The 17,848-nt window shown below is 29.4% G+C and overlaps 1 protein-coding gene across 1 annotated transcript; it reads right to left on the minus strand.

The window, feature by feature from the left end:
* Positions 1-7,494: 7,494 nt before the first annotated feature.
* LOC122513131 (replication protein A 70 kDa DNA-binding subunit-like) lies at positions 7,495-8,128 on the minus strand. The gene is made up of 3 exons (XM_043629404.1): positions 8,026-8,128; positions 7,846-7,955; positions 7,495-7,695 (listed from the first exon to the last, which is right to left on the minus strand). The coding sequence occupies exons 1-3, from the start codon at positions 8,045-8,047 to the stop codon at positions 7,495-7,497; spliced, it is 333 nt and encodes a 110-aa protein (XP_043485339.1). The 5' UTR covers positions 8,048-8,128.
* Between the last annotated feature and the right edge of the window lie 9,720 nt (positions 8,129-17,848).

Here is a 17,848-nt window from a genome sequence, read left to right on the forward strand (position 1 = left end):
AATTGGAGTTGGAGGTCGCAAAGATGATGGAGTCTTGCGACATTCAGAGGGGCGTCAAGAAGACGGTAAAAGATGGACTTAAAGTCATCGAAGTCCTGCTGAAAGAAGCAAAAGCAAAGCATGTCGCGGCCGATGAGTCGGACGTCTATTTGGCATGCGTTCTGAGCGGTGCTGAGTGTAACCGCAAGGACCTAGTCTATGGACACGTGACCCGAATTTGCAAGGGCCCCGACAGAACAAAAACTGTCGGAGATGCGGCGAAGCGGGACATTTCGCCAAGAGTTGTACTAGCGACAAGCCAAAGTGCATTACGTGTATAGATTTGGGAAAAACGGAAGTCAACCATATCCCTGGAAGAATTTCCTGCCCGGTTTACAAGGAGGAACTGGAGAAACTTAAAAGGGCAAATCCCTAAAGCTCCTTCAAGTCAACCTGCATACAAGTAAGGATGCACAGGTGCTCCTGGTGCAAACAGCTAGGGAAAATGAGGTCGATATCCTGTTCTGCAGTGAGCAGCATCAAGGAAGCGACCTCGCACCTTGGTATCAGGATAAGGCGAAGAGAGCCGCTATCAAGCTGTGCGACCCACAATTGCGGGTTGACACGTTCTTGGAGACAAGCAGCGGGTTTGTGTGGATAGAGGTGGCTAATATACGTATGTATAGCTGCTACTTCTCACCCAACGACCCACTGACCACCTTTGAAGCCAATATAGAAGACCTAGAATCGAGCCTCATGGAATCCAAGCTGGATGTCATCATCACTGGCGATTTCAATGCAAAGTCGCCAGAGTGGGGTGAGACGAGGATCGACAAGAGAGGAATTCTGAATGGAGAAATGATCTCCAAGAACGATTTATTAGTTGTAAACCGGGGAAAAACATGGACGTTTAGACGAGGTGCAATCGGATCGATTATAGATCTAACGATCGCATCGTCTAATATATTTAGCCGCATAAGCGACTGGCGGGTCTCTGAGGAATATACAGCAAGTGGCCACCAGTACATTGAGTTCTCAGTCTTAATGGGAGACACACGAATAGGAAAAAGACAGGAAGCTCCTAGTCGCAAAGGCGCCTTTCCAAAGAAAAAATCCTTGCACTGGTGGTCAGAGAAGCTGGCCTCCTTGAGAAAGGAATGCCTCAAAGCAAAAAGGACATACACCCGATCTAAGGGAGATCCTTTGCTAAAAGAGGCTTTCAAGGAGGCAAAAAAGAACCTCAAAAAAGAGATCCGCAAGACGCGACGCCGTAGCTGGAAGGACCTAATCGAGGAAGTCGATAAGGACCCATGGACCTGGCTTTTAAAATCGTTGCTAAAAAATTAGTAACGAGGCAAAAGACCCCCGGCCTGGACAATCCCGATTGTGTCAGAAAGATAATAAATTCTTTGTTCCCTCCTGCAGAACTACACCTTAGAATGGACTGAAGTTTTTGCAAAGTCGAAGAGGAAGAACTCTTTACACTTAACGAATTGCACAAAGCAAGCAAAAGATTAAAAACAGGCAAGGCGCCTGGAATCGATGGGATAAGTAACGAGATCCTAAAGTTGGTAATCGACACTTCACCCAAGATTCTGCTTCGATGCTTCAATCTTTGCCTTGAGAGAGGAGAGTTCTTCCGCGACTGGAAGCGACAGAGGTTAATCCTCCTAAGGAAAGGTGAAAAACCTCTAGATATGGTTTCATCGTACAGGCCTATATGCCTGCTAGATACGATGGGTAAACTTCTAGAGGATATTGTTCTGCAGAGAATGCAAGGCCACTTGACCGAAGAGAATCGTCTATCCGATCACCAATTTGGTTTCCGTAAAGGCAAGTCCACAGATGATGCCATCCAGGCAGTTGTGGACATAGCCAAAGCAGGAAAAAACAAATTGGGACCTGGAAAAAAGAAGAGCTTTTGCGCGTTGGTAGCAATTGACATACGCAACGCGTTTAATTCCGCAAGATGGAAAAATCTCATCAAGTCGATCGAAAAGAAAAACATGCCGCCCTACTTGTTGCGGATAATGGATAATTATCTTAGCGACAGGTGGGTTATATATGAGGGAGACACCTGCACTCTCAGGGAAGAGATGCAGCGTGGGGCTCCTCAAGGCTCGAGGGTGGGTCCATTTGTATGGAATGTATCTTATGATGATTTTCTGCGAATGGATCTGCCCGAAGGTGCGGTGATCGTCGGCTTTGCGGACGACGCGTTGTTTGTGTGCACTGCCGAAAGTGAGAAGGCTCTTGGGACATTGGTGAACGAATGTCTGCGACTAGCAAAAAGCTGGCTGGATACCAGAGGTCTTGAAATGGCCCCGGAAAAGACCGAGGCACTGCTGGTCACAGACAAACGTGATTATTAGTTCCACGAATCGTGATAGACGGATTCGACGTCAAGTGGAGTAAGCAAATTAAATATCTTGGTGTGGAGTTAAATGGAAGGTTAAACTTCCACCACCACATGGCTACGGCGTCAAATAAGACGATCGAGTGTGCGGCTAATCTTTTACGGTTAATGCCAAACGTAGGCGGACCCCGTGAACAAAAACGGAGACTTGTGGCGAGTGTCGCCCACGCTAAAATGCTCTATGCAGCACAAGCGTGGGCCCCATCCCTGAGGAAAAAAAGATGTGTGACCATCTGTGAAAAAATACTGTCGGCGCAGAGATCGATAACAGCGCGTATCATCTCTGCATAAGACGGTATCTACGAGTTCTGTGCAGGTCCTTGCAAGTGTCCCGCTAGCAGATCTTTTGGCAAGGAAAAGGGAAGAAATGTTTCTCTTTTCTAAAGAAAGCAGTTTCTTGAATGTGGAATTAAGACAAAGCAAGGGTCTGATACGCAAAGAAGCGAGGCACAGGCTTATAGAAAGATGGCAAGAAAGATGGGATGGTGAGGAAAAAGGTCGATGGACTTATCGCCTTATCCCGGCACTCGACACCTGGATAAATAGGAAACACGGTCAGGTTTCCATTATTTGACTCAGGCGCTCACAGGTCACGGGTGTTTTAACTCGTATCTGTGTCGCTTTAAATTACGCGAGGACGAGGTGTGTGCATATTGACAGTTCCCTGAGGACAACGCGGAGCACACTCTCTTCTCATGCAAGAAATGGGACTTTGAGAGGCGGGCCATGTTCGAAGGTGTAAACAGTCAAGTTACACCGGAGAACATGGTATCGCTGATGACCCAGTCAGAAGAGAATTGGCGGCAAGTCGAGAACTTTATAATCTTGGTTATGTCGAGGAAAGATCTCGAAGGCCGCCAAAAAGCGTAATTTAATCAGCTTTTAATTTGTTTGTTCGTTTCTTATTAATTTATTTTGTGTTTTATCTGTCCTTATATTTTTTTTAATTTGTTTTATGTTTGTATTGGTTTTTATACAGTTTATGTTTAAATATTACATACGCGTTTATTTTTTTATTTTTTTATATATCCGTTTACAATTTTATGTTTTGACTTTTTACACTTAATTACACATTTGTTTTTTTATTATTGTTGTGCTGTTAATTCCGTTTTTATATTGAAATAGTTTTAAATTTTTATGTAACTATTAACGCAGGATAACCGCAGAGAAAAGCAGAAAGTCGAATTAGCGACAGAGTTGGAGTGCCACCCTCGAAGGCTATAGTCTTACGACAGTTCCGAGGAAGGGTAAAGGGCTCCAAAAGAAGGGTAGTAGTTAGAAGAAGAAGAAGAAGAAGGGTAGTAGGTCGCTAGTTTATTAAAATTATTATAATATTTATCTATCTTCATTTTATATTTCTTTCTTTTTTTCTTATTGTACCATCCCCACATAACCTTGGAGTGCGGAATCCAAGGTATCTGTAGGCCCCCTTTTATCCCAAAAGTCCCTTAGCAAAAAAAAAAATAATAATAATAATAATTTTTAAATAATATAAAAACTAGCTGTCGTACTGTCTTTGACGGGTTTTGGTTTCTACTAATATATTTGAAGAGGTGTGTGTTACGTACAAGGTACTTAACAGGTACTATTTTATTATTATTTTTCTTTTTAATAAAGCTACAAAAGATAGGACAGAATTTATAAAACATAAATTCCTATATATTTTATAATATTGTTTATAAGTTATATGCATAAATTTATAAACATTATTAATACTTAAAATTTTATATAATAAAAGAAACCTCTATTTGAAAATATTTAAAGGTAATGCATTTCACACATATGCATTGAGACGACCTATTTGTATACGTGCACACCCACTGATTCCGCTGGCTACAAGATCTAACACGTCCACACCCTTGAGTTCTTTGCGTTACGGGGACACATACAACCATGATACACATGCCTCTGCTCATTGCCTTGTCTCTCCTATTGTCTTTTCTTGTCTCTCCTTCCTTTTTCCCCTTTAGGCCTACAAACTTAAGGACTAGAATATCATAACAAATGCACATGCATTTGGAGGCTGACTCAACGCTTTATGAAGCGTATATATTTTATTCGTTTTATTCACTATTCCAATTTTACAGAAAATAATTTGATAATAGCTAAACATTTTATTGTAACTTATTGTTAACAATAAAATGCCACAGGACTGTAAGTTGCATGTATATGTGTATATGTATAATTATGAATGCAAAATACATATACTAGTAACTTATAAAATGTAGAACCAATATAACGTTATTTATACAACTTATATTAAACACTTATAACTATAAATAAATTATAGTTATAAATAAAAATTCTTTCTTTACAATATAGTTATAATTTATACTAGCGATAAATCCTCGCTCGCTAACGCTCGCTCGGTTGTAATGAAACGTATATATTTGTAATTTTTTTGTATATAAATATATCTATATAAATAAATGTATATGAGTGATTAAAATTAAAACGGATTTTCTTCCTAAGGAAATACCAACAATATTACTAATTCATATATGAATATTTTTTTAGTTAATTAATTTTCTTAATCATTTATTTTGATTAAATTTATAATTTTTATTCGAAATGTTTTTGAATATTTTAAGTATTTAATTAAGGGTGTAGTTAAAATCTCTTCTCCTCTCTTATATTATTCTTATATGAAATAAAATGTTTCTTTTGTTCACCAAATTTTCCGTTTAATGTACTTTGCAATGTGTACAGTAAAAGATTTTAGTAAACTAAAATCTTATTTAGACACAAAATCAAAAACAGGAACAAAAAACCGAAAATAATTTAAAACTGTTATTTTCTGCTTTATTAAAAGCTGCAAAAAAATTAGATTGAATGAATAAAACAAAATGAAAAAAATTAATTGCTTATTTATTTAAGTTATATTATTATTATTATTATATACTTATTATATAAGTCAGTATTTTATTTTACAAAAATATTTTCATTACGTATAGGTAATTTTAAAATTAAAATTTTGATGGTCCCATTTTATTAATATGTTGTTCGTAAGGTACAGAAATAGAAACATTAAAACATTTGTTTTTGTCAATATAATTGTTCATAAGTTTTATATTATTCATATTAGTATACAATGAAATAAAAAATTTTAATTGTATTATTCTTCTTTAAATTATTAGATTAAATATTACAAAATTATAATAATTTTAAAAAATTGTTTATTAAATAATTATAGAATGTATAAAAAATTCCACATGTTTAATATACGTATGACCAAAATAAAATTTGAAGTGTAATTTTAAAGATTTGATTTGTTTATCCAAATGGTACCCTGAACTAAAATTAAACACCATTAAAATAATTTTCTAGTATTATGAATGTTATTGTTTATTTCGTTAGTCTGTAAATAAATGTTTTTGCAGAAAAGTGTAGTCTTAATAAATTTAAAATTAAGTTTTATTTCAATTTTTTGTTACAATTATTTTTTTAAATAATTCTAAAGAAATTGACAAACAAGTCTTATTCAAATAATTATTACCTTATAGAACATATAATAGAAAAAAGAAAATTTTAATATACATATGTATATTGAATTTGAAAATAACGTCATTTTTCAATGTATTTGGGCAATTCTACGTGAGATTTCAGTCGACCTCTTAAAATCGGCCAAAAATATTTTTTTTCTATTCTGTATTGAAAAAAAACAGATACGTATTTTTTTTTTATTTTTTTGGAGGCCAAATTTTTGAGTTATGAATTTTCAAAATTTTCGCTTTTTAAATGTAGGTATATTTTTAATGTCAGATAACTAAAAAAATATTGCTTCTTTTCATTTTTTGACAAGAGAAAAAAAGTTTTGTTTTTCTCTCTACTTTTGAATAATCATAACAAAAATTTTTTTTTTCATTTTTTATTAAAAAAATAAAATAATTTTATAAACAAATTAATTTTTTTTAACTTTGGGTATGATAAATTTTTAATTTTCTTTTTTTAAAACATACCTGGAAATGATAAGAAGGTTTTGCAAAAAGTTTCAGAGTGGGCCTGACAAGTTTGATGGGTCCAAAAAAATAATTAAGCTGTCCGTGCAGGTCGCACGCACGTGGCACAATGGGATTTTTTTACAATTTATTATTAAAAATTGTTTAGAGCCTAAAAATTCAATAATAATCAAAATCCGATAAAATTTGTAGGCTCTAGACAATTTTTAATAATAAATTGTAAAAAAATCCCATTGTGCCACGTGCGTGCGACCTGCACGGACAGCTTAATTATTTTTTTGGACCCATCAAACTTGTCAGGCCCACTCTGAAACTTTTTGCAAAACCTTCTTATCATTTCCAGGTATGTTTTAAAAAAAGAAAATTAAAAATTTATCATACCCAAAGTTAAAAAAAATTAATTTGTTTATAAAATTATTTTATTTTTTTAATAAAAAATGAAAAAAAAAATTTTTGTTATGATTATTCAAAAGTAGAGAGAAAAACAAAACTTTTTTTTTCTTGTCAAAAAATGAAAAGAAGCAATATTTTTTGAGTTATCTGACATTAAAAATATACCTACATTTAAAAAGCGAAAATTTTGAAAATTCATAACTCAAAAATTTGGCCTCCAAAAAAATAATAAAAAAATACGTATCTGTTTTTTTTCAATACAGAATAGAAAAAAAATATTTTTGGCCGATTTTAAGAGGTCGACTGAAATCTCACGTGGAATTGCCCATTTATATATATTTATTATATTGCTATGCAATTGGCAATTAACTTTCTATATTGTCATGAATTTTTAATTAAAAAAAAAAATTTTATTGAAATTATAAGTGATGTAACTTATTTACTTAAGTTAGATAAATTAATTTTACTAACAAATTATTTTTGTTCTATCTGAAGCCTTATAAATTTTTAATTTTCAAAAAAAACGTTTAATCAAAATTTTAAGTAACGTTACTTATTTACTTAAGTTAGAACATAAATCAATCACATATCATCAAATTTAATTTTCTTTTTCTGCGCCTAATTGATTTTTGAAGCTGAAAAAAATTCATAATTATAATTTAAAAATTATTGATGTGAAGAATATAAAAATAGTTTATTTTTAATTTTTTTTAGTTCAATTTTAAAACAATTTAAGTAAAATTAATTTTAATGTCTATAGATTAATATGGACGTATACCTTAATATTTCTGCATTGTTCGTGTCATTGAAAATAGTTACAGTGTCTGATAAAACTGATAAATATTGGACATTCTGATATTCGTTTATTTTAGCCCCTTTAACTGTTATGATGGTATTTACAGCTACTTCGAAATTCACTGCTCTTTGTCCCCAGAAGACTAAATCAATCTAAAAATAATAATTAGTAGATAATTAATATTTATATATTATTTATAAGTAAATGCGATAATAAATTTACTATATTTCATTTTCTATTTATAGTTTTAAGATAAATAAGAAATTTTATATTTTTATATTAATAATAATAATAATTCTTACTGTATCTTTGTTTTTATCCTCGATTGTAACACTTCGTTTTGTAAATTTAGTTCCTGCTTTCGTGGTATTTTCAACAATTTCATGTATCGATCTTATAATTCCAAAAGTGTCTACGAAATATAATATTTTTTAAATTGAATTAAAAAATATACATTCATACATATATACACATATACTTACCCACTATTTTATTTGCATCCATCAAATTTATTTCTTTTATTGAAACAAAATTGAAATTATTTAGTGGTATTTCACTTTCTTTTGTTGAAGACTCAACTGTACTATTTTCACTGAGTTGAATTTCATAGTCATTGGGCAATTTGTTGTATTTCTTATTGGCTGGTAAGATGAAAACCTTTGAAAATCTGTATAACTTTCCAACCTGTTTAATATTAAAAATTATTATTGTAAATTTGTGTTATGTTATATTATTATTTTTTGTCATTTTTACTTTAATTAATACCTCTAAAATAGAAAAGAATTTTTCTACATTTTCGTTGAAAATGGTGCACTTTATTTCTCCAGATGTATCTAAAAAATTTGCCGTAAACAATTTTCCCGTGACAAAATTTTTAATTTCAGATTTATTTATTACTCGTGCTTCAAAGCTCCAACTGCAAGGAAAAAAATGAAAAAATAAATAAAAATTAATAAATAAAAAAATAATTTTAATTACTAAAAATATTTGATTAAATAATAATTTATATTATTAAAATATTAAAAATTCTTTACAGTTTTATATATTTAAATTATAAAACTACTCTATAAAAAAATTAAATTTTTTTAAAATAATAAAATCAAAAAAATATAGGAATATATATAATATATAGAAAAAAATGGTTTATTTTCTATATAAGAATATTCAATAGATTTTATTCTAACTCATTAAAAATTAAAAAATTTAATTAATGGAATAATTTATTAAAAAGAAAGGTACGCATTTGAGATAACCCCAAAGTTATAATAGAAGAAAAAATAAATAAAAATATTAGACAGTTATGCACATTTAATTTCTTATATCTAATTATTATATTTTTATTGATTGATTAATTCTTTATTATAAATTATAAAACTGAATATAAATTTAAAGATAGCAATTACTTACTTTTTTATGGTTTTTTCCATTTCCTCAAATGTTGTTAATGTTGAATTACTTGGTAACTCACAATTTGTTTTTAAACATTTATAAGCAATTTTTTCAGAATTAATATCATCCTATGTACTATTTTTTCTTTTTAGATTTTTTTTGCCTATTTTGATGCTTTCACTTTAAAACTGAAAGAAAATTTGTAAGTCCTGTTGGTTCTCATTATATTTTCTATTTAAGTGGGATATATAATAAACGTATTGTTGTTGACAATATGAATCATCAATCTAGTCTCTCTTGTGTACAATTATTACAGAATATATAAAATTTAGTAATGAATAAAATTAACAAAGTATTAGATTAATTTTGTTTTCAGAATAATTCTGATTTCTAATATTTAATTTAAAAATTTTCCGTTTTTAAAAATTCCAAGTATGAAATACTAAGACTGCAAAAAGTCGTTATTGGGCCATTATTTGTGTTTTATATATTATTCTATTTATCATTTTACTATTAATTTATTATTGTTTTATTTATTATTCTTTTTTGGAGTGTGAATGAATTTACTAAGAAATATTTTATTTAATTAAAAAAAAAATTTTATTTAAAATCAATGTTTATCTTATATGCTCCATTTGTATATAAATTAAATTTTTACTAAGTACTGTAATTCAAAAATAATAATTATTAAGTAAGTAGTTTATTTAATATTGTATCATTTCTTTATCAACTTGAAGGAATTAAAATGATGACCTATTTCCTCTTTGGAAATTATTTGTAATAATTAAGTAAAGAAATAATAATTTCAGTGTATGTATTTTAGTTTTATTTGTTATCAAACTTGATCATTATAAACATCATAATTGTAAATCAAGGTTATGAAATTAATGTACTTTCATGTAAACAATCAAGTTCTTTGACACTATATTGAATAATATTGATATTTAATCATATACTATAATGTGAATTGTGTCATTACTTAACTATCAACTGAAGAGTTACAATGTCTCATAGATATTGTCCATTGGGTAAGTTATAAATTTGATTATGTTTTGATATTTAATAATAATTTTAAATTTTATACCATGTACATTGCAATTTATCAATTGTATATGTTACCGGCAAAACCCGAAGTCCAGGCAAAACCCGAATTGCCTAGGGAAATCGGGTTTTACCTAGGCAATTCGGGTTTGGCCTATGAATCTCTAGGAAATTCGGGTATTTCCTAAAATCATAGGCAAATCCCGAATTGCCTAGGCAATTCGGGTTTTGCCTGGACTTCGGGTTTTGCCGATAACATATATAATAAAATTAATTTATTTTAACTAAATTTAACATAACTATATAATAAATTATCTTTTATTAGATGACAGTCATAAATCTACGACAAATACACGTTATTTTTATAACAAAAATTATAATCAAAATTTGATTAACCCATGTTTCAAAAACATGACCATTCAAAATGAAGTTGGAGATGGGCACCACGATGACAGACATGTGAATGAAATTATTTCTGATGATAATAATACTTGTAAGTAAAAGATTTTTTTTGTTTAATTAATACTATTTTTAATTTAATATAAATGTTAATCGTTAATTCAAAGTTTCATTTATATACAAAATAGATTTCGAATCAAATTGAGCATACTATTTTTTTATATAATATTCAGATAAATTCCTAATTTTAAAGATATTTGAATATGGGTAATTTTCAAAATAAATTAAAATATAATTTTTAAATTATATTTAATGTAATGAGAATTTTTTGTGAATTTATTAATTTATTTTTAACACCCTTTTCATATTTAATAGGTGTTCTAGTTTTGTTTCTAATTATTGTCTTATCATATGTAATCCTCATATTAATTTATAGTTAAGTTAAAAGTGTAAATTATTAGAAAATATGAAGTTAATATTTAAAGGGAAAATATTTTTATCGTTTTTTTGACACATTAAATTAAAAGTTGTAAATAATTAATTACCATTGCAGATGGAGATGGGCACAATGACAGACATGTGAATGAAATTATTTCCGATGACAAAAGCTTTAGAATAGTTGTAAAGTTAAAAAATTGAAATTTCAAAAAAAAAAAAAATTTTTTGGGTTATTTCACGTTAACCGGTTTATTTTTTGACAGAGTACTTGCCCAATGTCAAATAAATCATTTTTAAACAAATTAACCCAAAAAAACGAAAAATAAAAAAAAAATTTTTAACAACATGTAAAAATATACATTTAACTTTTCGCCCCACCCATTATTTAACTTTTCGCCCCAGGGTGCGTTTTTGGCTTTAACAATAAATATAAAAAATCTGACTAAAGATATTTGGCAAATACCTTTAGGTATCTCTTCAGGGGACCCAAATAAGGATCTAAAAAAATCGCGATGAGAATAAATTCAAAAAATATACTTAAAAGTTGATATTTTCTTTTTCGAAAAAATTTTCAAAAGTAGGTTAAAATAAAACTTTCAATATAGACACCACAAAAATGAACAGAATTGCACACAACTCCGGACATTTATTTAGGGTGATAACACCCTTCTATAATTAAAATTGCAATGCTCTAACTATTTTCGTTCGAAAGATAATGAATTTTAACGGTTTTGTCAGTTTAACTTTTCGCCCCAGTCTCCCCTATTATAATATATATATATATATATATATATTTTTTAGTGATGCCGAACGACCAAACGATGAAGTACGGAATTACACGAACGACAAACGACGAAACGACAGCGAATATCTTAATATTATAGGAGATATTTAGTTATAAAAATTGTTTCTGATAAGTATCAAATTAACAACGCCGTTTCCGTTCTCACGAAAACTGCATGCAATCAGAAACGTCAGCATAATGCAAAGTCCAATGAGCCTGAAGAATTTCCCTACTTCTAATTCTAAAAATCCTTAGTTGACAAATTTACCCCACTTTGACATCAGGACAAGGAGTAGAGGCTTGTCGCAAAATTTCTATCGCCGCTGTACAATTTTCCTCTTCAAGCGATCAACACCTGTCCCGGCTACAGCCTGGCAGATCTGTTGATCGCAAGAAAGTAGGAAATGCCGAGACTAAGCCCGTCTGCCGTCGGACCCCCGTATAGAACTCAGCGAAAAAACTAGTATAATACAAAAGGCGGACGAAAAAATGTAATAGAATCTTCTAACCGACGAAGTCCAGTGAGAGCTGTTTTGAGTGAGATTCCAATTAATTAAATATTTAACGATTGTGAACCTTGTTTCTTAACCGGCCAGTCCGTACGTGTAGTACCTGCGCCGTCTCAATGCAGTGGCCCCACAAAATTCGCGAGTTCGCCTAAATGAAAATTGGTCGCATAGACGACTTGATTTTCGACATTCAACTTGTGTTTTGCCCGATGGAGGATCCCTGTTTCTCGACCGGCAAGTCCGTACGCGTAGTACCTGCGCCGTATAAGAGAAATTATGCCCTGTCGGTAGGATTAAGGATTTTAGCGGTAAGTCTGTATCGTTTCAATGATTTAATGTTACTTTCAACTTTAATTCTCTTTTAAACATGTGCAAGTTTGTAAATTTCTTAAAATCTTGTTCAAATAAAATTTTAATGTGAATGACAAATCAGATTTTATTTATTTTAAAACTCCTGAAATAAATAAAATAAATTGAAATAATTATTTATCAGAGTTAAAACAAAGCTATCACGGTAACTTTTAAAAGTGAAAAAACGATCCTGCTTAATTAAACAAGGTCTTTTAGACCTTGGCAGCTTGGTGCCTCCCCAAATTTGAAATAAAAGGGCTATCTCAAAAGCCCAATTAAATAATTTATTTCTGGTTTGTATCAGTGTGTACCAATCTGGAATTTAATTTGACTGGGAAAAACTAATAATTATTTACCATTAACTATTTCATTAGGAAAATATTACTATTTGAATCAGTAAACGACTTTTTCTATCAAATACTATTTTTAACTAATTCAGATTCACAGAACAGTATTTGTCAATTTGTAGTACTTTATGCGTTTATAGTATTTCAATTAATGTATTAAAAATTAATCCTAAATTTCCACCAGCTTTTGGAGTTATGTAGAGTTTACTTCGAACTAATTGTATCGCAAGTAGACCCTACGTTACGACTGATAAAATCTAAAATAAGACCTATATTGTAGGTTGAAAGTAGGGCTTACATTTTGACAAATAAAAATATTACATTATTAAAAATTAAAGGAAAAAGCAATTTTTTTAAAACGAATTAATATAATAAAACTTTTTTTAATTAGATAAGAAAATTCCCGATTTTTCCTGATCGAATTAAATTCCCGACTATTTCTCGGTTTTTCTTCGCGGTTGATAGACACTCTGTTAAATGTATTAGTAGAAACTATAACACGGTTTCGATTCTCACATGTAATTCTACATAGGACCCTATATGAAAACCATGTAAAAGCCCACTTTCATAAAGGAAACCTTATCAGAGCCAGAACAATCATGAAGCACATGAAGCGCGTGCTTCAGGGCCCGTACCCTCCAGGGGCCCGCTGCCGAAGACAACTTAAAAAAATTTGTTAATGATTTTTAAGAAAAATTAGTCATTAGGTGTATTAGAATTGAAGTTAAATGTATTTCAATAAATTTCGCATCGGTTCATTTAAATTTCTTACAAATTAACATTATATTGCGTATGTTACATATTATGTAATACATCTAGGTGTGTATCATTTTGACCCAATTTTTTTTAAAGATTGTTTTATTGTACAATCGGAGATACTGTTATTTTGTACAACTGGTAAAATAAAAATTGTTATTTTTTTTAAATAATAGGTATAACTAAACTTACAGAGTAATATTAAAGAAAATATTTTCGTTTTAGCAGATTCTAAAATAATTTTCTTACATGTTTTATTAGTTCTGGAAAATATATGAATAGAGAATAATATTCTAAAATTGAAATTAATATTTAAATTCATAGTATTAGGTTAGCTTGCAGATAAACAATTTGACAGCTTAACTAATTTGATTGCTTCATATACATATAATAATTTTCTTTAAAAGTTATTCTTACATGAAATATTTTTCATTGAAAATATAATTTTAAGAAAATGAAAAATAAATTAAAACTAAAAAAATTTAAGAATATCTTGTGTGAGCATTTTATGTTAATACCATCATTCAGTATGTTACGTATGACTTCGTAACATTTTTATATTTTAAGTAAAAAAACATATTGTATTTAAATGAACTCAATAAGCATTTATTCATGTCGATTTATGAGGTAACAATCACACTTTTAACACATGATGACACTTTGTAACACACATATTACAACATTCAGTAAGGAATTTTGTATTAAAATCTAAATAATGAAATGAAGATTGTGATACTTTATAATGTGCAAAACTGTGTCAAATATTCTTTAAGAGTAAGTGGAATTTACTTACGATATTTCTCAATGTTAAAAGTGGTTCATCCAAGCAACAGAACTTGGGTAATGACATTCAAACAAATCTGCAAGGTAGCAGATAATCATTAAGTAATAACTTAATAATAAGTAGGTCTTTCCCACCAAAATGTCGTTCAATAAAAAGAATCGACAAAGGGAAATCATGGAAGTTGCCCGTGAATCTTGGTGAAACAAAGTATGTTTGGCCATAGTAGCCGAAGTTAGGCAAAAGTTGCCTTTAAGTCTCACGAAGGGACTCCAGAGATTTTCATTGAGTGATTTAAAAAGAGTAATTGACATAGTATTTTTATATGTGAAAAATATTAAAAAAAGTTAAAAAGATAATAATAAAATAAATCTTGATATAAGGTTCCAGACACTACAACTCAGTTAAAGTGAGTATACTGAATACGCAAACACAAAAAGAACACATACACAATTCATTATCATAAACGATTGTTTTCAATATAAAATAAAAGTTTGTCATTTAATATTATTTTATTGATAATTTTACTTAAAAATTAGATTATCCTATTAATAATTTCATTCCTTTCCAAAATACGGTCTCTCACCCGATTGGTTGAAATGATAACCAAGAATGAAAAGGAATCCACTACCTTTAAATAAAATTATTTGTTTCCTTAGAGCATTGACGTTCACTACGGGGTGAAATAATTTAAATATTTAATATTTATTAAATAATAAATAAATTCATTCTTAACAAATTGGTGGCAGCGGTGGGATTTCTTTTCTTTATTTTAGAGGATTAAAATTTAAAGATAAAAATTGAGTATAACAAACTAACTTTCACTTTACACAAATACTAATTAATAGATCTGATTTTTATCAATGATGTTGAATTTTTATATGTGAAGACTAATATAATTATTGTTTTCAGGAAATTACAATAAATATAGTGCGTGTTTTAAAATTTAAAAATAGTAACCACCCTTGCGACGGCAAGCTCTGGTTCCTTTAATAAATCGGTTGATTTCTCTTATTTAACCTTGCCGGAAGTGTGTAGCCACTTGGGCAAGTGAAGGGATTAACATTTAAAAAAAAATTATTACGGATTCGAACAATTTAAAATATTTTGTTTAGCGATAAAAGAATTTAAAAATAAAATAAAGTGTTTGTCAACACATTTATTTCCTTACGTTTCTTATATGCAGAAATTGGAGGTAGCACAGAAGATATTTAATAAGTTAACGGAAAATGTAGTGTAGAAATTATTTAAAATAAAACACAATATTTTTAACGCGTTAATATTGTGGGAATAAAATATTAGAATTGCGCAAAATGAAGCTGCAGATTTATAAAATAGAGATTCGCGGAAAATAAAAATTAGATATAATTTAAGAACAATATTTTCACAGATACAAGGAGTTGTATCTAGCTTATAATACTTTGGGTTAAAATAAAAACAGAGCCTCTTTTTTTTGTAAGTTAGACTGTTATCTATAAGATTTCAAGTTTTTATTATAATACAAATTAACTGAAATAAATTTGGTCAGTATTAAGAACTTTAAGCAAGGTGTCGAAATATGAAACGGGGTTAGGTTACAGCACAAAGCCGAGCGTACGCGAGTAGTAAGCATCAATGAAATTTCGCAAGACCGAATATTGTGTGTAGTATTTTCTTTAAAAGAGAAATATCAGCTTGATATTGTTTTGTAAGAATTATAAATCGAAATTATACATGAAAACGATTTTAAAGGTAGCCTTGAAAAATAAATTCCGAGTTAACAAAATAAGGGAATAAGAAGTGACAGATTTAAAAAAAAACAATATTTATCTAAATAAATTAGACTATCGATTTAATGACATTGAGAAATAATATTAAAAGTAAAATTTTCTTTTAAATTTTTGTTTGTTCCTCATGAAATATTATTTTAAAAAAATAATATTATTTTATTTGGTTAAAAAAAACCTCCCCAAAAGTACAGAAGTGTGATTCAATATATTTTTAATTTATTAAAGATTTATTGTACCATTCATACGCTCAACTTTTAAGTACGCTTAGAATTTATTTCTTCAAGCGAAAATAAAAGTTTTTGTAGCATTGAATATTCTGTAATTTTGTATTTGAATGAATCTGTTCAATATTATTTAAATATAAAATTTTAATTAATATTGAATTAAATCATACATCTCACAACGGACCACAGTCTCCCCGTTCCGTTGTTTAGCAGAGTTTGATGTTCATTATACCTATACCTATACCAGAATTTGGTTTATCTACCTCCCCAAAATTACGGAAGTGAGAATCAATACATTTTTAAATTTTATTTAAAAACATATTGTGCCATTCATAAGCTCAACTTTTACGTACGCTTAGAATTTTATTTCTTTAAGCGAAACTAAAAGTTTTTGTAGCATTGAGTATTCTATAATTTTGTTTAAAACGAATCAATTCAATATTAATTAAACATAAAAGTCCAATTAATATTGAAATAAGTCATACATCTCACAACGGACCATAGTCTCCCCGTACCGTTGTTAGTAGAGTTTGACATTCGTTCCCATATGCCTAAACAAGAAGCATTTATTACGTTTAAACAGAAATTTGTTCAAGTGGAAGAAGTTTAGAAGTAAAATTAAATTAAAAAAAAAAATATTGTAAATTGAGGGATTTTATATCAATATTAATAAAAGAAATATGTCACTAAGGAAGTGGATTAAATTAAATATTTACAATATAAAAGATACCTAAGAATGTCGTAATACGGTACGGCATCATGTTGCAGACACAAAGCCATTTTTACGCAAAATGGGCAGGAATGAATTTTTTTAGTACAGATAGTTTGACATTCATTTCTTAGAAATTAATTTAATAATTTCTCAAATTTGTGATTTTTACTAGATTTGCGCAAGACGACATAAAAAAAATAAAAACCTGTGAATGATTACAGTCAAACATTTATTTTTTAAGCAAACACTTATAATTCAACGTTATCGCGGGAAAATGTGAAAAAATAAAAAATATAGTGCTATTTTTTTATTTTTTTAATACTCTCTAAATATGAATTAACGAAATTCCACTAATTTCCCAGCGATAAGTATATCACTGATTCAATTAGCGTATATACGCTAACTAATCAGTGAAATTTCACTAATTCACAGCGTATATACGCTAATTGAATCAGTGATATACTTATCGCTGGGAAATTAGTGGAATTTCGCTAATTCAGATTTAGAGAGTAGGAATACTAAAAAATAATATCGTGAAAAATTAGTGTAAACTTTCAAGATGAATGGTTATTAGGTTACAATATCAAGACAATGCATATTTTGAACGCTAAAATAATTAAAAACGAAGTACAGATGCGTTAAAAAAAATGAAGAAACGAATTATTTACTATTCATCTATTATATTTAAATTATATAGAATGAACAATGTCATTGTACTCAAAATTGTTACTTAGTGGTGACATAGAAAGATGGAAATCGGAAGGATGAAATTTTAAAATAAGGGATCGTAAATATGTTTACGAAA

Source organism: Leptopilina heterotoma, unplaced genomic scaffold, assembly GCF_015476425.1.
Source record: "Leptopilina heterotoma isolate Lh14 unplaced genomic scaffold, ASM1547642v1 Lhet_134, whole genome shotgun sequence".
Taxonomy (NCBI): Eukaryota; Metazoa; Arthropoda; class Insecta; order Hymenoptera; family Figitidae; genus Leptopilina; species Leptopilina heterotoma.